The following is a 22,645-nucleotide window of genomic DNA, read 5'->3' as shown; positions in this document are numbered from 1 at the left end:
TATTTTGTTTTAATTTACTTTCAAATTCTTCAGTTGCTGAAGGGGCTGCATAGTTTTCATAAACTGCATAGTTCAGAATAGCTATAATTGTACCAGATGGTTGCGTTCAGTTAAGTTGGACTGTAATACAAACCGTTCAGTTTGTCAACAATAAAACTGAAATGAGAGAAAGACTGAGTGTGAGACTTTGATATTAGATAAAATGAATATTGATAAAGTTTACCTTTATGTACAGAATCTGAATATCGCAAAATATTTTTAAAAATTGCAATAATATCGTATCGTGCGTTAAGTATTGTGATAATATCGTATCGTGGGATGTATGGTGATTCCCACCTCTACAAACTAGCCCAACAGAGCACTTCCCTCTCACACTGTGGGCTGACTTCCTGGGGTGTTTGAAAGTAAACTGGGAGGCAGAGCCTTCAGCTCTAAGGAACCAGCTCCCAGTTTGGATTGGAGACAGTTCTGCACACAACTGTTGGTCTAGTTTTTATTCTGAGCCTAACGTGCCTGCTGTCTCACTCCTCTGAGTTTGAACTACACGTGCTGCTGTCTTCAGCTTTGTTTTGGTTAGTCTAGTTTATTTTGTGTAGTTTATTTTGTGTAGTTTATTTTTAATCATTTTAATCATTTTTAATTTAAATGTTAATAAACTTAGGGACTCCAGTAGAGACAGACAAACTCTCATTATTAATAAAGCTCTGTTAGGACTGGACCTGGTGAACAGGTTTCTTCCTGTTAAAAGGGAGTTCTTCCTCCCTCTGTCTCCAAGCACTTGCTTGTAAGAGACCACCTGGTGGTTGGGCTCGTTTCTGAATATTGTCTATGGTCGGTTCTTTCCCTGACACCTTACAAGTATCTTGAGATGACTGTTGTTGTGAGCTGGCACTATGTAAACAATGTAAGTGAATAACTGAAAGAAATTATAATGATAATTCACACCAAAGATCTGCAGGCCTGAGTGTGGACTGAAGTTTATGAAGGTCTAAAGAATGTTTTTGTGTACATCAAGATGCTCTGTAACCTGTTCACTGTTACTCTGGCTCACCTGTCTGCTGCAGTAAAATGAAGTTTAGTAAATGTTTGCAGCAGTAAAACCACTAAACCATTACTGCCTCTCTGACAGAACACAGGCTCCCATTGCAAACCAGGAACATCACAGATACATGCCATGAGCCACCACAGCTGCTCACACAACAACTAATACTGCCATCTGCTGGTGATGCCTCTCGTTCTCTTGCTTCAGTTGTTTTTGAGGTTGTTAGTATTTTTTAGCTGAAGCTGATCTCATACCGATCTCACAGCGCTCCCCTCCGTAGCTGGGCAGGCATAAGCATTTGAAAGAGTCTACAGTCTCCACACAGGTGGCTCCATTGGCACAAGGGTCGGAACGGCACACATCTACCTCTGCAAAAAAGGGGGGCGGGTAACACTACTGTTACAGCGAGGTGTGGGGACGGGAGGCGGATCAGCAGGGTGGGGAACAATACCATGCAGTGCAACTTCAGATTAGACTTACTGCACCTAGAATCATCATCCATGTTCCTGTGTTAACAGCTCTCTCAGGTTAGCATGTGTGAATGACATTGACATTTATATACTGAAATATACACCAAAATATCCGATTGTTGCAAAGAAGGATGATTCTAGTCCCTGCAGTAAGTTTATCTTTGAATCCTTTGCTAGTTGCAGCAGAAAATCCCCATTTAACTCCCAGCAGGATGAAAGCACAGGTGTTGCAGCAGTTAGATTTAGCATGCATGCATGAGCAGAGGAGGCGTGCTGGCATGGCAGACCAAAAACAGCACACAGGCTGAAGAAGACACTTGTGATGAACACGAGACACAGACGCGGTAAATCCTCAGAGCAGAGACGATGCACATTTGACAAACGGCCGAACGTGGACATCTGTCACACAAACACAAAGACCCAGAGCTCGACACAGAGAGACAACAAACCCAAGCAAAAATACAGTCAGGACACAACAGCAGAGAAGGAAAACAGAGACTGTGAGTCTGCTTCATGAACACTGACTACAGTTACAACAGGTTAAATGTTTATCTGGAAATAAACCCTCAGATAACAGGCTGATTAATGCACAGACTGCAGACCAACAACAATGTAACACATGCAGACAACAAACAGAAATGTTTCAGGCAAAGTCTGTTAACAGGTGCTGAACGAAGCTGCTGTCAGAGAAGGAAATGAGAAACTTACCGTCACAAAAGGCAACGCCGTTCTCTGCAGTGCATGAAGCATCGCCACAGGGGTTCGGTTCACATGGGCCAACATGTCCTTAAAAACAATGCACACTGATTCACACAACACGTCCTCCATGAATGACACACACCAGCACAACTTAGAAAGACACAAGAGGCTTTGGCTTTAGCCATCTCAAATATCTCTAAGACGGAAAAGACTGTGAGATGAGCACACTCACATGTATACACTGACTTAATTATACAGATGAACTGCTTAAAAGGTATAAGTGTGACAAATTCTCAATATAGGAACAGAAAACCAGAAACACAAACCAGAACATATTTACCAAGAGTTTAAAACAAAACACAAAAATTCTTCTACTGGAATTAATATGAGCAGAGGAAAAAACACAAAAGTAAGTATTAGCTCCATTAACACACCAGAAAATTACAGTTAAAATAATAAAGAAGACAAACTGGGAACAAAACACAACCTGACACTAATAAAAACTGAGAGCTCAAGAAGAATAAACACTCAATAAACCAGATCAAAAAAACAGCCAAAAACAAAATAGAAAAGAGATCCATGGAGGCAAAATAACAAATGAGACACGATGAAGAAAATATAGATAATAAATTATTTAAAACACCAACTGACTAGATTTCAAAAGTAACAGCAAAACAGACAAAATGTTCACTGTGATGTTGCACTGGAGTGGAAAAGCATCACAGTGTGAGGCTGAGAAGGATGCAGCACATGCAGCTACACTGTGTGTACTACACTGTATACGGTGTACTAAAGAAAAAGAAAGAAAGACGTAGATTAAGAAGCAGAAGAAGCATGTTGTTTCGAGTGTTTCTGTATTTTTAAACTATATTTATTGTTAAGCTTCTCAAAAAACTGTGACAGCACGAATGCAGTAATTTGTTGGGCTCACGACTTATCATCTTGTCAGCACAGTTAGGCTGAAATGTAAACACTGAGTCTGTGCTGGCATTGAAATTTTGCAAGATACAAGTAATGTAGATCCTGCACAAGTTTCCAAAATACGACAACAAAGTAACAGAAAGTGTACTTGTGAAGTTATTATTTTTAAGGGGCTTAATGCTAAAATTCAAGTATTTTCTATTGTGCATTGATTAGCTGAGCCTCAGTGACATCTGTCATGGGTGAAAACCCAGCAATAACCAAAGTTTCACTCATTTAGCAGTTGTTAGCGGCAGCAAGGATTTGGGTTTTGCTATGTGATCACCAGCCAGTCTCTAGGCCTTTATGACTTTTTAAAAGTAAAACTAAATACACACGGACAGCTGTTGCATGTACAGGGATCATATCTTACTTTTCCATCAGTCACTAAACTAAGAATAAAACCTTGCAGGTCACTAAAATCACTTCTGTTTCTGATTTTCTTCACTTAGTCGGGGTTAAACAGTTTCAGTGCACATGTAAAAATCAAACTGATATCCGCACTGCCTGTAACACTGACTGTGCAATATGTCGCGCTGCGAGTCGGCTCACAATCAGGTGTAGGAAAGTAAAAGAAATAAGACTTTATCACAGCTTTGGTAAATGTTCTGTTCTCATGTATACGAGGGCTTTTTTTCTCTACCTGAGCCCTTTAACCTGATGTTCCCAGACTCAGAAGACCATGGATGCATAGCTCCACGTAGAGTATCTGTAGAGCGGGAATCATACCAATGACGTTCTGATTGGTACCAACTGTAGCTCCTGATCCATAAGACTTTAATATAAACGCCTTTTGATCATTTATTTAAGTTTTTGCTCTCTTTAAACTTTGTATCTGTTTGTGACACACTTCAACATTTAACTGTTTCTATTCTTGACATTTAATGTCTGTGTTCATTTTTCTTTGCACAGTTTGAATGTTAGAAGAAGATCATGGCTCGCACAGGTAAAGTATCAACAACATTTAGGCCGGGTGGTTCCCACTCACAGGGTCTCTTTACAACCACAGGCCCACTGGGTGGATGCTTCTGCAGCCCTGCCTTACTTAGTTTTTCAGTGCGCTTTATAAATAAAGTTTATTATTATTATTATTGCTTTGTTCACGGCACAAGTTAAACCATGCATGCAAAACAGTTTACAGGGTAAACCAGCCGTTCCTGTAGTTTGGCATCAAATCAAAGAAGTCGCTTAGGTGAGAATGACTACGTGGACATGTAACGTGCTGCTAACAGTAAGTAGCAGCTAGCTTGGCACACGCTAACTTTTTCAGGTAACAATCATTCAAATCTGATGCACAGCTTAGTTTTTATTGCTGATGAATGATTTGATTTTTTGAATACCACCAAGCAAAAGCAAGTATAAAGTTAACCATCTGTTTCGGGAACTACAATAAAGCAACAGTTTCCTCTCAAAGGTGCATATTTGCAGCAGCTAGCACATCAACACACCACCACCAAGAAAACACACCTGGTGGTTATGGTTATAGTGACACCCTTAAAAGTAATGAACTGAACGTTTTAATTGGCACAAACAGCTACAGAGTACTTCATGTTGATTTGATACACTACCAAAGACATGATATTTTAAATCCAGAGCAGAAAATATAAATTGTGTCAAGAATATATTTACTAACCTTCAACAGGGCCTGATGTCTGAACAGAGGGTGGTGCAACTGTAATGGGAGGTGCTGCTAGTCCTGCCGGGACAACCGCAGGGGCCAGAGTTACAGGGACATCATCGGGGGTCTCTGGCACGACATTAGGGTCCTCCTGTGGTCCTGTGGTGCTCTCTGTCACATTGCACTCAATGATGGGATAGGCCACTGGCAGATGCCTAGAAGGGCCTTCTGAAAAAGTCGTTCTGGTAGCAGATGAGTCAGAGTCTCCACTCCCAGGGTAAGAACCACTGCCACTACTACTTCCTTCTCCACTGTACTCCAACGGCCCCTTACCAAGCTCCGAAAACAGCGTGCCTGAGTCCTCTGGTGATGTGTTTTCAGATACCTTTGTCATTAGATCCTCAGACAGAAAGATAACACTGCCTCCTCCTCCACTTGTTGAGGACTCGTATCCAGAAAGTCCTGATCCAGACAGAGAATGAAAACTTGAGCTTCCAAATCCAGACAGATATCCACCACTTCCCTCTGCAGAACTGTAGAGTAAAACCCCAGACGCCTCCTCCTCCACTCCAGACGATGACCCTGTCAGCTCAGTGAACCCTGAACCCACCAAAGTCACACCAGGGAAAAATTCAAAGACCCCTCCAGAGGCCGAGGCACTGAGGTCCCCACTGAGGTCCCCACTGACGTCTCCACTGAAATCACCACTGAGGTCCCCACTGAGGTCCCCACTGACGTCTCCACTGATTTCTCCACTGAGGTCCCCACTGAGGTCTCCACTGAGGTCACCACTGCAATCTCCATTAAGATCACAAATGAGAACGCCAGATCCTGAAATGTCCCCAGAGCCACTGAAGAAGTCTCCACTAAGCTCACTGTATTTACTGGAGGTGGTTGCATCAATCAGTTTATCATCTATCAATAAGATCTGAGCGTCTCCACTCCCTGAAAGCTCTCCTGACTGTCCACTACCACTTCCAGAGGCAAATGTGGATGGAAAACTGCTAGAGCCAGAAAACTCCTGACTGGTGACGAAACCAGAGGACATGTCTGTGGAAGAACCACTTTCTGTAGAACTGAAACCAGATCCAGACCAGGACGCATCCCCACTACCACTCAGCACTCCAGATCCCACATCAGATGAAAGGAAAGTAAGGATCTCTGTGCTTCCCTCTCCAGCTTCTTGAGGTCCTCCAGAACCTGAGCCCTCGCCTGAAGGAGTGGAGTCAGTGCCTGAAAAACAAATACTGATCGTGGACCCTTCTCCACTACCTGATCCAGAAACATCTGTACTGCTGGGACCTGATTCTCCGCTGGGTAGGTCAGCATGCGCACTGCCAGCCATGTCTCCAGAGCCAGAGGAAGGGAGGTCTCCAGAAGCAGAGCCATCTCCAGAAGTAGCCTTATCTCCAGAACCAGAGGAGTCTCCAGAGAAAATCTCGTCTGCAGGCTGTCCAGATCCAGACGATTCTCCAGAGTGACCTCCAGATGTGTAATCTACTACAGAAGTGTCTCCTGAGCCTGAACCAGAGCCTGAATTCTCTACATTGATGGGAGGAGATATGGAGGGAACAGCTGAGAACAGAAATTGAAAGTTAAGCTTAGAAACAAACGGGAGCAAATGGGTAATCCAGTCATGCTCTGAAGGAAACTCACCAGGTCGTAACAAATGGGTAGCTGATGTCAGATTTAGTAGAGCCTCCTCAATTTCTGTGACATTCAGTCCAGTTTCATCTGCAATAAGTCGAACGTCAGCTGTGAAAATGTAAGTGAATGATGATCATGGTGGTTAAGAGTCAAGTATAAGGTATAAATCGTCAATGATAAGAAGCCCTGTTTGGGAGAAAGACAAATGAATTTTCTGTCCCCTGGTTGCCAAAATTGGGAAAATAGTTTTAAAAAGCAAATGTGCAGTTAGACCTCAGAGGGTTAATGAATAGTAGAGACATTCAGAATTACCTCTGAAACAGTAAGCATCAAATCTGGCATCAAGTTCAGGATAGCCAGTCTGGTGATTGTACACAGTGTGCACTCCTATTTTCCCCGCACCGCACTCCGCACGTGGATTGTTGATGGGATAACGCACACTGCGATCTAGTAGCCAGCCTGCACGGCACTTGTCAAAGCCCATTTTCCAGGCAGCATAGAGATGTCCTGTGGAGGCCGCTGTGGCGTTCTGCTCTTGACAGCTACGAACAGCCTCACTGTAAGTGAAACCTTCAGCTGATCCAATGTGGAAAACCTCTCCTGTGGAACAGATGACAGTGAATAACAAAAATCTATACAATATTACAAAGTCATAACTAAAACTTTAGGCTTTTATCACCTTTGAGCCCGTCAGTGTAGCAGTACACATCGTATCTCTCGTGTGCTGGCCTCAGACCGTAGGATCGAACCCCGGGTCGATCTCCCAGATCTCCTACACAGCTTTCTCGAGGGTAAGCGATAGGATACCTACAGAGCACACAACTATAAAACCTGGTTTAAAACAGAAATCTCTTCACTTGCTCCAGAATAGCGATCCAGAATTACCTTACAGTCTGATCCAGTAGCCAACCTGCGTCACACTGCTGGTATCCAGCTTCATACGCTGCCTGCAGCTGCTGCGGCGTGGCGATTGAGCCTCCGACACTCTGGCAGGCTTGTTGGGCCTCGACAAAGGTGAAAGCGTAGCGGCCGGCAGCTGAACGATAATGGAAGACCACGCCTGTAGAGGAATCAGGAAAGACTACTGTGGGTTGAAATCCTGGAACGTCATTATTAGGGAATCTCTCTGGTCCTTCTTCAGTTATTATAGCATGCATCAGCGGCTCATTTACTGACCACTTGGAGGTATCACAAAGCCTTTGTGTGGCTCCCTGCCAACATCCGGCTGTGCTGTGGCTGACTGTATCAGATCAGTGACAGACACGGTGATGTTTGGCAGCTCAGCCAGAGGCGGGTCGGTGGGGCTTTCTGTGTAGGTGAAGTCCACGTTAGTAGGCATCATAGTCTCCACCTCTCCGGCAGCCTCACTCTCTGTCGTCGTGCTCCTGAAGAACACCTCTGGGCTCTGTGTCACTGTGGTGACTTGCGGCACACCGCTGCCCTCCTCTGTCATGCCTGAGCCGTCTTCATCAGTCGATTCTGAAGGTGAAAGAGGAGATGACGTCTAAAGGTGAGTTTTTAAAGAATCTTCTGGAGGAGCTGGTTTGAGCAAGCCACCTATCCAGTCGTTAAGTGATGACCTGACGAATCCTACTTCCGGGCCTAAAGTAGTCTGCGTTTAATATGGCTTTTGTGTTGTTAACATGTTTAATGTTTTGTATTTTCTTCTATTTAATCTCAAAAAGCTCCTAAAACAATCAGTGATCACTGTTGACCTCCCTCGGCTTTTATTACCGCTAATCATTTATTTAAGCTCAGTTTTTAAAACCTTAGGATGTAACTACAGCCCAGCCCATGCAGCAGTATATGAATGACTAACCTCGTATTGTGGATGGATTATCTCAGTTGTTCTCCTGGCTGAAGTTTGGTCCTTTTACAGCATCCTGCCATGCGATTACATTTGTTCCTGACCACCGAGAACACTCACGTTAACTTTTATCGAGTGGAAAAAAAGTTAGCTTGTTTATATTATGCTAACATAGCTGTGTCGCTAGCGGTCACGTAGCACATCATTATATACCAGCTAGCCAAACTTCAGCAACCCTACAAACGTCACTGCTGTTTAGTTTTCTGTCTTCATTTATGTTGGAAGTGATAACAGAGCTGTACGTTTTAATTTGTTTCCAAAACCCCGCAGTCAGGACATGCTATATTGTATTTAGATAGAAGCTAGCGAGCTAACTTCCTGCTAACTTCTAACTCCGTTTTCATGTATGCCTGGATGTTAAACTCAATTGTTACACCTGGTAGAGCAGAACGCTGATCATTTTATTAAAGATGAAAGACTTTAGACAGTTTTTCAACTCTTAGTAATGCCATAGTGATCGTTTGATATATGGACCTGCAGCGGAGTTTAGGCCCAGACACGGCTAGTGACGTCAGACTTAACGACCGGATAGGCCATAAGGCTAACGCATTAGCCGGGGAATCTGCCCTGGAGCCGTTTACCCAGTCTTACCCAGTCTAACCCTAGCCCTAGTCTTTTAATTAGGCCTTATCCACTCACAGTATTCAATGATACACGTCATTGAAAAACTTACAATATGGTGTATTATTTATATAAAATCCCAAAATGTCATGTTGTGGTCAAAGTCTCACAAAAAGTAATTAGATTACTGTTACTTTCCCGTAAACACGCTGCGTTACTAAAACGTGATTTTGTTTGTGAGAGTCTCTCATGACAACGACGTACGAGCGTGCGACGTCTGTGGTAACAGACATGTGCAGATCAACAATGGATAATATGGAGTGCAGGAGAGAGTACGACCGTGCAGCGTTTACAGCGTGGAAGTAATCACATTACTTTGAGTTTGATTCTGTAAAAAGTGACACAAACATTAGCGTCTGCTGTTCACTCTGCGTGGGAAGAAAACTTCTTTCTACAGCGAAAAATGAAACTTCAAATCTGAGCGAGCAGCGAGCACGCTGCCACGGGAACGTGACAGCCACAGAGAAACCCCCGGATCCCCCCACTGACATGACCGCTGTGGGCAAACCTCCACCCACCCCACTCCTGCCAAACACAGACAATAGATTTAAGAGCTGCTGAGTGTTCGATTCTATTCATTTTTACTGTGTTTTACTTGCATCTATTTGAAAGAGTGTAAACACAAAACATGATTTTATTTTATTTGCTGGAATATGCAGAACATAGGTTTAAATGTTAAACACGTTTCTTCAAGTCAAAGACTGTTGATATCATTTAATGTTTGCTTGATGCATAAAGATAAAATTAATAAAACATTTTTTTCATTTGATTCAGTTTTGTATGATGGATTATGCAGAAAAAATAGAATTGGGCTTAAAGTTCTGTTGCTTTATTACGTATTCAGGTTATTTTTAAAAAGTAACTAAGTAATAAAGTAACTAACTACTTTTGAATTACCTTTTTCAAGTAACTTGACCGACACCACCTACATGTTAGAACTACAGGAGCTGCTCAGTGAGGGAAACCCTTGCCATGAAGCTCCTAGTGCAGTTTTTGTGCTGATGTTAATGCCAGAGGAGCTCTGGGAAGCTCTGGGAAGCTCTGGGAAGCTGCAGTTACTGCGTCAGTGGAGTACTGGCGTGTTTTAGACATCATGCACCACAGCACTGGGTGACCTCTCTCTGTAACTTAAGTGGTCTGCCACTTTCTGGCTGAGTTGCTGTGGTTCCTAAACACTTTTACTTCGCAAGGGGGAAGAAAGTTCAGCTGATGTGTAGCATTGGCGTCCTATTACAGTACTACACTCAGTTAGCTCTTTAGAACGACTCGTTTTTCACAGATATTTGCAAACTGCATGATTTTTTTGCACTATTCGGCCACGTGATGCAGTATTGATCAAGTGAATAATGCCACAGTCACACATTTGACTGTGGCATTATTATGTCAGTGGCTAGAGACCAGTCAGTGACCTTCTGAATGGTAAACTGGTTGGTGAAACCCTCTTTACTTTTACCCATCGAGCGGTTATAAGACTGTAAACAATGGCACACAAACAGTAAAGGGAAATTATTGGCCTTCAGAGTAAAAGCTCTGTTCCACAGTTGCATCTTTTACATTGAAGACAAACAGTCCCTGTCTGTGGTTTGTGTTGGTGCAGCAAGCTGGTAGCATCCAAGGGAATCACCAGAAGGTTTCTGCTGCAGAACTGTCTTTCTGACCAATGTCAGCAGAAGGCCCCTCCAACTCTGGTGACAGGTGATTGATCACACTCTCTTGATCAGTGTGTGCAGGACATGACAATCCTACAGCCCCAGAGAAACCGTGGCATCTCTGGGGCTGTAGGATTCAAAGATTCAGAGGTTTGTACTTTAGTCCGTTTAGTATATGTAGGTTCTAGTAATATGCAACTGTTTCCTGCACATGTAAAATGTGGCAATACAAAGCTATAACTAGTGAAAGTACAGATGCACACTTGTGTGCTTTTATTGTGTGAGCGATACCTGTGTAACAGAAGGCGTCACAGCGAGACTCGGGAAGAGGATATCCTGTCTGGTTTGCGTGAAGATAAACAGTCCGTACCCCGATCAGCCCGCCTCCACACTGTGGCCTACGAATGTTGATGGGATAGCGGACACTCCTGTCTGCGAGCCAGCCAGCGTTGCAGACATCCATCCCTCCTTGCCAGGCCAGGTACAGCTGACCTGTAGTGGCCAGCTGAGCACCCTTATTAGAGCACGCCAACACAGCCTCTGAGAAGGTGAACTTCTCTGCAGTCGCAGTGTAGAAAACTCTGCCTGTCTCAGATAAAGAGCTTTGTGAGAAAAATAAAGAATACAAATCATGAAAGGATGAGTTTAAAATGCATTAAAGTGTACCTGTCATCTTCTCAGCGAAGCAGTAAACATCATAAGTCTCATTGAGATCCCTCACGCCGTAGGTCCTGACTCCAGGCAGTTCTACTTTGTCACCATAGCAGTTCATACGAGGACTCTGGATTGGGTACCTGTGGTTAAACAAAGTAATGTGAAGAAGAAAACACTGAAAACTAAACTCATGTTTGCTGCTCTACAGAAGTTTAACATGAGCACATTATGGTAAATCGTAAATGGACTGGTTCTTATATAGCGCTTTTCTACTCTGTCCGAGCACTCAAAGCGCTTTATACAGCTAATTCATTCACCCAATCACACAAGCACTTCTAAGCTCAAGTGCTAAGTATTTAACATTCATACACATTCACACTCCGATGGATGCATCGGAGAGCAACATGGGGTTAGTATCTTGCCCAAGGATATTTGGCATGCAGACTGGAGCAACCTGGGATTGAACCACCGACCTTCTAGTTAGTGGCTGATCCGCTCTGCCACCTGAGCTACAGCCACCCCTTATGATCTGCTCACATTAGCTTTGTCCTTTCAGACCACAATTCATTGATTTCACGTTTTTCCTTAAATCCACAGTAAAGAGTTTTAAAAACACATTTCAAAGAAGTTGAGAGCAGACTGGAAAATATGTCTATTTTAAGAAAACTCCCAGTACGACAAATTGTATTAACTGCTAAACATGACCAGGAAAGAAAGGAGAGGCTTGGTGCTTCATAAGTGGGAATGGAACTGAGCAGCTCCTGTAGTTCTAACATGTAGGTGGTGTCGGTCAAGTTACTTGAAAAAGGTAATTCAAAAGTAATTAGTTACTTTATTACTTAGTTACTTTTTAAAAACAACCTGAATACGTAATAAAGCAACAGAACTTTCAGCCCAATTCTATTTTTTCTGCATAATCCATCATACAAAACTGAATCAAATGAAAAAAATGTTTTATTAATTTTAACTTTATGCATCAAGCAAACATTAAATGATATCAACAGTCTTTGACTTGAAGAAACGTGTTTAACATTTAAACCTATGTTCTGCATATTCCAGCAAATAAAATAAAATCATGTTTTGTGTTTACACTCTTTCAAATAGATGCAAGTAAAACACAGTAAAAATGAATAGAATCGAACACTCAGCAGCTCTTAAATCTATTGTCTGTGTTTGGCAGGAGTGGGGTGGGTGGAGGTTTGCCCACAGCGGTCATGTCAGTGGGGGGATCCGGGGGTTTCTCTGTGGCTGTCACGTTCCCGTGGCAGCGTGCTCGCTGCTCGCTCAGATTTGAAGTTTAACTTTTCGCTGTAGAAAGTTTTCTTTCCACACAGAGTGAACAGCAGACGCTAATGTTTGTGTCACTTTTTACAGAATCAAACTCAAAGTAATGTGATTACTTCCACGCTGTAAACGCTGCAAGGTCGTACTCTCTCCTGCACTCCATATTATCCATTGTTGATCTGCACACGTCGTTGTCATGAGAGACTCTCACAAACAAAATCACGTTTTAGTAACGCAGCGTGCTTACGGGAAAGTAACAGTAATCTAATTACTTTTTGTGACACTTTGACCACAACATGACATTTTGGGATTTTATATAAATAATACACCATATTGTAAGTTTATCAATGACATGTGTATCATTGAATACTGTGAGTGGATAAGGCCTAATTAAAAGACTAGGGCTAGGGTTAGACTGGGTTAGACTGGGTAAGACTGGGTAAACGGCTCCAGTGCAGATTCCCCGGCTAATGCGTTAGCCTTATGGCCTATCCGGTCGTTAAGTCTGACGTCACTAGCCGTGTCTGGGCCTAAACTCCGCTGCAGGTCCATATATCAAACGATCACTATGGCATTACTGAGAGTTGAAAAACTGTCTAAAGTCTTTCATCTTTAATAAAATGATCAGCGTTCTGCTCTACCAGGTGTAACAATTGAGTTTAACATCCAGGCATCCATGAAAACTGAATTTATGACATTTAACAGAGTTAGAAGTTAGCAAGAAGTTAGCTCGCTAGCTTCCATCTAAATACAATATAGCATGTCCTGACTGCGGTGTTCTGGAAACAAATTAAAACGTACAGCTCTGTTATCACTTCCAACATAAATGAAGACAGAAAACTAAACAGCAGTGACGTTTGTAGGGTTACTGAAGTTTGGCAAGCTGTAGCTAATGATGTGCTACGTGACCGCTAGCGACACAGCTATGTTAGCATAATATAAACAAGCTAATTTTTTCTCCACTCGATAAAAGTTAACGTGAGTGTTCTCGGTGGTCAGGAACAAATGTAATCGCATGGCAGGATGCTGTAAAAGGACCAAACTTCAGCCAGGAGAACAACTGAGATAATCCATCCACAATACGAGGTTAGTCATTCATATACTGCTGCATGGGCTGGGCTGTAGTTACATCCTAAGGTTTTAAAAACTGAGCTTAAATAAATGATTAGCGGTAATAAAAAGCCGAGGGAGGTCAACAGTGATCACTGACTGTTTTAGGAGCTTTTTGAGATTAAATAGAAGAAAATACAAAACATTAAACATGTTAACAACACAAAAGCCATATTAAACGCAGATGTATTAGGCCCGGAAGCAGGATTCGTCACGTCATCACTTAACGACCGGATTACAAGTAATTTGGGGATATCATAATCTGCAGTCTTGCAGTCTCTGTTCTAAATTATCCCAAAGTTATCGTATCAGGTTAAGCTCAGGACTCTGTGCAGGCCAGTCAAGTATTTCCACACCAACCTCAGTCATCTTTATGGACCTTGGTTTGTGCACTGCTGCGCAGTCATGTTGGAACAGGAAGGAGCCATCCCCCAAAACTCCAAAATGTCTTGTTATGCTAAGCATTAAGAGTTTCTTTGACTGGAACTACGGGGCCAACTCCAGCCCTGCACCATAATCCCCGCTCACCAAACTTTACCAGCTCTTAATCAACATTTTTTTGATTAAGATGCCAAATTACAGTTTTTTACTGAACAGAAAAATGAGTTTTAGTCCTATGTTGTTCTGCTTGGTTAATTCTGACCTCAGCGCTTGCTTAAACTTAAATTTAAAAAAGTGAATTTAGCCGTTTTCATTTTTGGCAGATTTCTCAAATATGTTTCTTTTCTTGCTTTTATGAAGGGCCATGTTATAAATTTTGGAAATAAAACTAGTGAGTAGTTGCTCCTTGGGTGGGTGCTGACCTGACTGTGTGATCAGAGAGCCAGCCAGCGTCACACTGGTGAAAACCGTCATCGTACGCCGCTTGGAGCTGTTCAGGTGAAGCCATTACAGCACTATTCTGGGTGCACGCTGCCTTTGCCTTTTCAAAAGTCAAACTGTAGCGTCCCATGATGGCCCTGTAGTGGAACACAGTGCCTGGAGAGACAAAAAGTGGGATAACAATAAGAAAGAGCGATGGTGCGATGTGACCAAAAAATCCATATAATTTTGGTCCTTTTGTCAACACTATCACATAAAAGTGAAAAGGTATCGACTCCTGCCTCGCAGACATCATGTGTCACTCATACCTTGAACCTGGACGTGCACGATGCTGTGGTTGTCCTCGATGTCGTGCTGAACCTCACAGCGATACACTCCCGTGTCACTGGAACGCAGCTCAGATATCCTGATGCTAGCGTCTGTCGGGGTCCCAGGATAACCTATCAGCTGGACTCTGTCCTGGTAGTTCTCAGTGATATGCACTTTCCCCCCCTGGGCAACAATGATGGTTGTGACCTTTTCTTTAGTCACAAAGCTCCATTTGATCCGATGAGACAAGGGGGCAATGGTGGGAGCGCCAGGGTCGTCAACAGTGTGATCCTATGAGAGGCGACATCATTTACAAACATTTTCGAGGGTTTATAGACACAAACATACGTACATACATGTCAGGTAGTTAAAATAATACGACAGGTTCAATCTAAGCTTCTGTTACTTTATTTGCTGACTAAGCAGCTGTACTGTTGTTTGGATGTCAGGTCTGCTGAGATTACTGATCTATTGCATTCTGTGTAGTGGTTAACACGTGTGCTCCTAACGCTAACGCTGAAGCTAATGATGTCATGGTGGCTAAGGCCTTCTTTTATATGGCACACAAAACAAAGGTGTAGTTTGCCATTTACACACCTCAAAGTAGCACGGTAACGTCAGCGTTCCCCCCAGCAGAGGGCGCTGTGGACCCTCCAGGAGAATGATGACACTCAGTACATCCTCTGGGTCTGTGAAGGTCAGACATGCACACAATGTAGAAAGACAAGACTGCTACACGCCAGTGCTGACTGATGAGGACACTGGAGAGAAACTGTAAGCTGCACTTCTTACCCATATAGGACTGCTGCTCATAAACATCATATGTGGCTGAGGTGACAGTCACATACAAAGCCATCAGCACCGTCCCCTGGATCATGTTCATCCTAAAAATCAAACAGGAAAATTAGCAGGAACACGACTGTGACTCGAACTCTTCGTCACACTTGGACGCTGATGTTAAATGCGAATCCTTTTTTCTTATGTCCTACCTTTAGAAGTGAAAAAAGAGAACTTAATCTAAACTGTTGAAGAACAGGTCAATTAAAATGAGACCACAAAGGTATTATAACCTCATTTTCTTACCTCCTGCAGTCCATAGCCTGAGTGTGTAAAACGTGCTGTACTGAGATGCTGTAGCACTACGAGGCTGGTTCTGATCATTTATTCAAATGAAAACAGAAAGGTTTCAGGTTCTTCGTCTCTGGTAAAGACTATACTTATCATAATAATCCAGTAATACTAAAACTTACACTGAAAATAATAAAATTACACTGAAACAAAAACTACTGCAGCTAATCTGAACTGATGATGGAAATTATAAACCCCCCAAATTTCATGTATAAATACAAAGCTGTAGTAAGTCGTCAGTCCAGTGACCAATATATTCGCACAGGTGACCTTTTGATGGGCGGAGCAGTGGAACCGTGCAGGGACTGATTTGTGCGTTTAGAATTTACATGTTTTGTTTGGAGGGAACATTTTACCTTCTTTTCTTATTTATTTCAGTATTACTAAAGCTACTTTTTGGATTATTCATTTATTTATTTGAGATGTGCCAAATCCCACAAGACTTAACTTTACTTCTAAGATTTTTTTTTATGTTCGCTGGAAGAGACATTTTGATTTTTAACATACTTTTTTGTTTAAATTTGTATTTGTTTGGCTGAGTGTGTGAGAGAGATAAACACTGGAACGGCCTGGAAACGTGGCTACAGTGGAAAAAAGAAGCCAGTTTCTCTCAGTTTCCCTCCCCACCATTGTGGGGTTTTTATTTAAATAAAATGATTGTTGTTTTCTGAACAGAGGCTGCTGCTGTTCTGAGTAAATGAATCACTGCATTAGCAGCGGGAAAAGGCTGCCGTTAAAACAGCACTATCATTTTTTCTGCTTCTCTTAGTTCAGCCAACATTATTAGCAAACTTGCTCATGAGCCAAATAAATAAATAAATGGCTCTTGTATAAACGATCGGTGAAAGGCTCAGCCTGTCCTTAAACCTTAAACTGGCTCACATACAAATAGACATTTGATATTTTCTACTTTAATTATTTACTCCGTGCTTCATGTTTTGTCCTGGTAAACTGTTGCTTTTGGCTTTTTGGAGGAAGTTGGTGAACAAATGGGCAGTAACTGCACGATCTGATTGGATGTCCAAATTTAGCACAGAATTTCACATAATGCTTTTTTTCTTTCTTTCTTTGAACTCTTGAAGCTGGAGGGTCGATGTCTGGACTAAGTGACAGCTCATTAGCACTGAGTTTGTGTGAGTGGTGCTGGTGGCCAGCTCCACACTGCATTCATTCAGCCGCTGTGGTAAGGTCCACTCCCACAGAGACTGGGCCCATAAGACCAGATCTGTTCCCCGTGAAGCCTGTGTTATGGCAGCTCTGACGACACCAGGGCTGTGTAAACAGCACAGCGTAGATTCCAGAGTCCGCCCTTTCCATCACGTCCTAACACTGCTCACATTCAGGCTGGAGACCGGAGTGCGACGTGATGGAGGGAGGCCAGTCAGGCCTTTGATCCTGGACAACGACTGAATTTATATTTCTTTAAATGAGGCAAAACGTTCATGTGATGGTGTAAAAATGTCATGTTTGTCACAGGTGATGACTGTGTTGTTCAACCATGGGAGGAAATTAAGGTGTGAGATAGGATGGCTGAGCCCCAATACTGTGCTCTTCAGTGAACTAGCTAACGTTAAGCAATGTTCAAATATGGACTCAGAGTTCTGCTTCCAGGTATAGATGCATACAAGATGGTTTGGCCCACCACCCACCACTCTGCTTTACAAAGTCAACAAGGACAGTTTAAAATCCTTTTCCTGGTTACTTTTCTTTGACCTTAATGCTAAATGCTAATTGTAAAGGCTGCAGCTTCAGACAGATGCTGAATTACAGTAAACAATAAAAAAGGAAGAATTGATAAGTTTGATAATATTTTTGGTCTAAATGCTCTTTCATTTGCATAAAAGCAAATGTAACAGGGTCATAAATCACATATTGTTATAATTACACAAAATGTGTTCTAAACCCCCAAACTGTTCCTTTTATACCTGACTTTTAGGACCCCAAGCCTGTAGTTATGTTCATTATCAGTTAGAGCCCCTCCTCATTCTTTGCTTCTTCTTTTTTGGTGCAATCCTATAAATACAATGTACCACTTTTGCCTCTCCCCTTTTCTACAATTCCCCTGTGGGAGAGGAGCTGGAGTAGGCAAATTATTTACTTGGAGGTCTTTCTTTCTTTACCTTTTTTATCAGACACAATGCAGAATCACACCAGTTACACAAACACACTAAACTCTGAGAGTTAAAAACAGACCAGCTGACCAGAGAGGCTGTTCTCACACTTATTACTGGGCACGCATGAAAAAAGGGATGAACATGTTGCACTGTGAAAAACAGAAACACCAGTAAGAGCCGAAGAGTCAGTGAACTGGTGCTACTTAATGCCACAGTTCTTCTTCTGATCTGAGGCGAAGCATCAAAAAATGAGCTTTAAGAAAGAGCGCTTAAAGATGTACAACCATGAACAGGAGTAATAAAAGGCTGCAGAGGCCACAAATGACGGCTGAATCCTACTGAAGGAAACGCATCACCAAAAAACGGCAGCACATAAAAAAGACGAGAGCCTCAACCAACCCAGTGTTAGTGATGTCATCACTTGTTGTAAGCACGGTTATAGTTGTAACCAGATTTGTTGAAGCGTCGCTACATTGTTACGTGACAGCAGCATCTTCATGTTTAGGTTTTTCCACAATTACATTCCTCACATTGATCCATTTTCAGGTAGGAGAACTATACTTCCTGAAACCTGGGATTTTTTCACAGCCTCCTCCATGCCACAGGCAAAAGTCCTGTAAGACCCCTGCCTGTCTTACACTGTGGACATAACAATCTGTTACACTTTTGATTTGATTATACTCAGATATAAAATCAGAACAGAATTGGGGGAAAAGGCTTTTAAATACGCTGCCCCTGCTTCCTGGAATAATCTGCAGAAGGAACTGAAATGATCAGAATTGGTTACCTTGGGAGAGCTTAAGTCTGTCTTAAAGGAACGAGAGAATAACTCTTTTACTCAGTGTGATTGTTTTTAATGTACTCTTAGTTTGATCTGTTATTGTATATTTTACACATGTTGGTATGGGATATTGTATTTGTTTTAAATGTTATATACCTATGTGGTATGTGACTTTTGTTGCCATGATGTCAGGTCTCTCTTGGAAATGAGAGTTTTAATCTCAATGAGATTTTTAACTTGGATAAATAAAGGACTAATAAAAAATAAAAAATACTTGGCATAACATCTGGGGTGACAAAAAAACTGTTATTCTTATTTATGGTCATGATTTTTTGTGCGTGTGGATGACTGAATGTAGTGTAAAGCTCGTTGGGGTCTTTAGGGACGAAGTAAAGCGCTACACAAATACAAATACAAATACAAATACAAATACAGGCCATTTTTACCATATTGCTGATATTTCAAGCAAACGATACATCAAACGATTTCTTTATTTCTGTAATTCTGGGCTAATACTTGTAACATTCTGAGCTATTTATATTTGATTTATCTCAGGGCTGTTTAAATGTTTACTGTGAGATACTGTATCTTCCTTTAGTGATATTTTCTGTAATTCTTACATACAGATATATAATGAAGACAACACTAAATACAAGTATGCAGATCAGCACCAGAAGGTAGACTTGAACTCATCTGGGGTTTTCACAGGTATAGTTTATGATGTAAAAACACAGAATTTGTTGTGAAAATAAGATTTAAGGAAAAGCACCCAAATAACATATATGCATGAGTAAGAGCATCCATCCTTCCTCAGAAAATATGCCCGAAAAAGTCTTGCAAAAAAGCAGATTACTCACCTGTTGTAGAAAGACTGGCACACCTGTGGCTGTTAAATCCTTCTTCACGGTGTGCTTCTTGAGCTCCAAGCTGAGAGTTTAAAAGTCCCGGCGAACAGCAGGAGCAGAGAGCTCAGGATGCTCAGCTGTGTGCAGAGGAAGGAGCCTGAAACCAGGTCTGGCTGTCAAACCTCAGGGGGGCCACGCCACCATCAAGCTGCTCAGAATGAGGTGTGGACAGGTCTGATACCTGCTTTCAAAGTAAGAGCACATGGAGCAGATGGTGACTTCAATTCTCAGAGGCAGGATTGCTGCTGAGGAAGTTTTTCAGCCACAGTAAAATGATTTTAGAAGAACTGATAAAAACTCGTAGTGGGATTTATCTCTGCACTCCAGGTTTAGTCATAATCACACATTTCACTGCATGGATTTGTTTTCATTATGAATATAATAGAAACATAAGAAGTTCATGTGATGATACATGGAAACCTATAAGCTGTCCCACGTGGTTTTGGACAAGTGATGATGTAATTACTATGAGCCCTTAAAACGGCAAAAAAAAAAGCTGTGTTGTTGTCTTAAAATAATAATATGGGCATTACTATTCAAGTATGATTTATAACATTTCAATCAGGGGGTCAGCAAGCTTATTTTAGTTACTTAACGTTATTGTATGTTCTGGAATTTAACTTGTGTCCAATTTCAATAATAATAATATTAAGCAGATCTTCATATGATATATACTATCATATGTTATCTGTTAATTTGCTCATAATTCATGACTAAATGAAAAAAGTGTCATAGTTATAAAGAAAGTAAAACAGAATCATGCCATGCTTTTATTTTGAAAGAACAGTGCAGGGTTTTTAGGGGGTTGGTTTGTGATTCGTTTGATGGGAGTGTAGAGGGGAGCTGGAAGGATGTGCAGCATCCCACAGACATGGTGGAAATGACTGGGTGATATTCTTCAGCTGATGTTCACATTCAGACGTGTTCGGCAGACGCAGTGTCTCAGAGATGAAGTGATAATAAAATGCGAGGGTATTTCTGAGCCAAATATTTCACACAGCAGGATTTATGATAGAAAACTAAACCTTTAATCAGATAAAGTGAATAATGGCACCCTACAGATTCCTTATGGTTTTCTGCTGTCCTGACATCAAACCTGGACTCATTAATGGACACTGCCATCAGGCCTCACCCCCACCCTCTCTGTGTTTGATTTCACTCCTGAAAAAGTAAAAAGGACCTCTACACTAGGAACAAAGCTGCTCTTTCACTGCTCGTAGGGCAGAAATTACAGAGCGTTCACATGGCTAATGTGTTGGTGCCATTGACACTCATGATTGGGATCTAGCTTGAGTTTGAGTAATGATGGTAATACTCTTTTCCTCCAGCAATACAAATTATGATTTTAACAGTTTGCTGCTCAGGTGTATGAATGCTGTGATGGGAGGCTGATGGATGCAGAGTGGGAGCACTGGCCTGACTGGATTTAAATCTGAATGGTGTACTGTAACCAGACTGCCTGGACTTTGCTTCAAAGAGGAGGGGGAGGAGGCCCCGGCTGCGCCTGTATGCCCGGAGTTTCAGCACTTGTCCCTGTTTTCCATGTTTAGAGTTTTCCATTTTTAGGTTATTTATCCACAGTCTTTGGAACGAGGTGTGTCTACAAGTTGGGCTATTAATGCTGGACCCAGAGTGAGGTAAGATGACCAAACTGTTAGACTCAAGCCCTACGCTGGAAAACTGTCATCAACCTGAAGAAGCAGCTTTGTAATGCAGTGACATAAGAATAACGGTAAACTGTGAGTTATTCATGCACCTGTGGCTGTTACAGGCACATTATAATTGTAATTCTGTCGTCTCTGAGCACACACACAAACACACACACACACACACATCATGGATCGATGACAGTTTCGGTTCAGTCCTTGGGGATTAGGAGACATTTAACTTTATTCATAAGCTCCTTTCACTGCAAAGGCCACCTTAGACAGTGCTGTTGTCTGAGAGTTGCATGACACAGAATAAACCAGTTTGCTTTGTCTTCACCTCTCTGTGTATGTACGCCACTTTGCTGAGACTGAAATAAAACTGAGCACTCAAATGGAGCCTTGAGTGCTCAAATTGAGCAGAAAGCACTGTATAAGTACCAGGCCATCTAACATGTAACAGCTTTGTAGGAGGTGGTGATCTGTGAGTGAGCAGATCCCCTGTGGAAACAATCCAAACCTTCACACTCTACCAGCTGAGTTATACCGACTCTTTCTCAGGCAGAACATCACACCAACAACACAAAAGCAATGCTTACAAAAATACCTGTGCATGTGGATTGGGCCTCAATTTATGCATGTGTGCCCTAACAGAGAAACGGTGAGACACTATAGTCTCTCATGTGGTGATTAAAAACACATTTGTATGGAGCAGCTGCTGTTGGTGACGCACTGGAGATCAGTCGGCAGGTGCAGATGGCACAGTGCACAGAGACCATGCCTGAGTCCAACTGAACGTGCCGGGCCCACCTTATCAAATGGTCACTGTACTCTACGAACTGGACTCTGCAGGTCAAACGCCCTTGTGCACTCAGATCAGCTGATCTGGGAGAGGGCGCTGCTCTGGTGACGATCAGCAGGTTGTCTCATTGACCACGGTACAGATCACCTGGTGTGAGTCACTCTTTGTCTGTGCTGGTCCTAGCTACAACTCACCATGTCTTTGGTACTGGTTCAGTCCAGAACCAGGAGCCTCAAACCTTTTGAATTTGACGAACTGGAGAATAAATTTCACATTAATTTTTTATAAATCACAGTTTCAGTAGAGGGGCTTTAGTTTGCAACTCCTCCTTGTTTTCCTGTGTTAAAGGAAATAGCCATCAGTGTTTCAGCAGGGAAGCCCTTGTGAAGCTTTTATTAGCGTTTGTTCATTTTTTAGTTGTATTTGTTTTATTCACTATGTGAGCTGATATTGCATTTCAAACAAAGAGCAAAGAAAAAGCTGATAAAGCTTCACCTGTCCTAAAGGAATGTTTTAC

General features: G+C 42.1%; 1 protein-coding gene across 1 annotated transcript in view; it reads right to left on the bottom strand.

The window, feature by feature from the left end:
• Positions 1 to 22,645, bottom strand: part of LOC102800223 (aggrecan core protein-like) — a 35,607-nt gene that overhangs the window by 8,097 nt on the left and 4,865 nt on the right. Inside the window, exons 2-16 of the mRNA XM_006804454.2 lie at positions 19,633 to 19,864; positions 15,545 to 15,636; positions 15,350 to 15,441; positions 14,752 to 15,043; positions 14,425 to 14,599; positions 11,240 to 11,367; positions 10,865 to 11,158; positions 7,613 to 7,915; positions 7,322 to 7,496; positions 7,116 to 7,243; positions 6,749 to 7,036; positions 6,446 to 6,544; positions 4,805 to 6,364; positions 2,221 to 2,298; positions 1,297 to 1,410 (exon numbers count right to left, since the gene is read on the bottom strand). Coding sequence (XP_006804517.2) covers positions 1,297 to 1,410; positions 2,221 to 2,298; positions 4,805 to 6,364; positions 6,446 to 6,544; positions 6,749 to 7,036; positions 7,116 to 7,243; positions 7,322 to 7,496; positions 7,613 to 7,915; positions 10,865 to 11,158; positions 11,240 to 11,367; positions 14,425 to 14,599; positions 14,752 to 15,043; positions 15,350 to 15,441; positions 15,545 to 15,635 — 3,817 coding nt within the window. The 5' untranslated portion in view covers position 15,636; positions 19,633 to 19,864. The remainder of the gene's footprint in view (positions 1 to 1,296; positions 1,411 to 2,220; positions 2,299 to 4,804; positions 6,365 to 6,445; positions 6,545 to 6,748; positions 7,037 to 7,115; positions 7,244 to 7,321; positions 7,497 to 7,612; positions 7,916 to 10,864; positions 11,159 to 11,239; positions 11,368 to 14,424; positions 14,600 to 14,751; positions 15,044 to 15,349; positions 15,442 to 15,544; positions 15,637 to 19,632; positions 19,865 to 22,645) is intronic.

The sequence above is a fragment of the Neolamprologus brichardi genome, chromosome 1 (genome assembly GCF_056152115.1).
Source record: "Neolamprologus brichardi isolate AB-2024 chromosome 1, ASM5615211v1, whole genome shotgun sequence".
NCBI classification, from domain to species: Eukaryota; Metazoa; Chordata; class Actinopteri; order Cichliformes; family Cichlidae; genus Neolamprologus; species Neolamprologus brichardi.
This window is presented reverse-complemented; position numbering and strand designations above follow the sequence as displayed.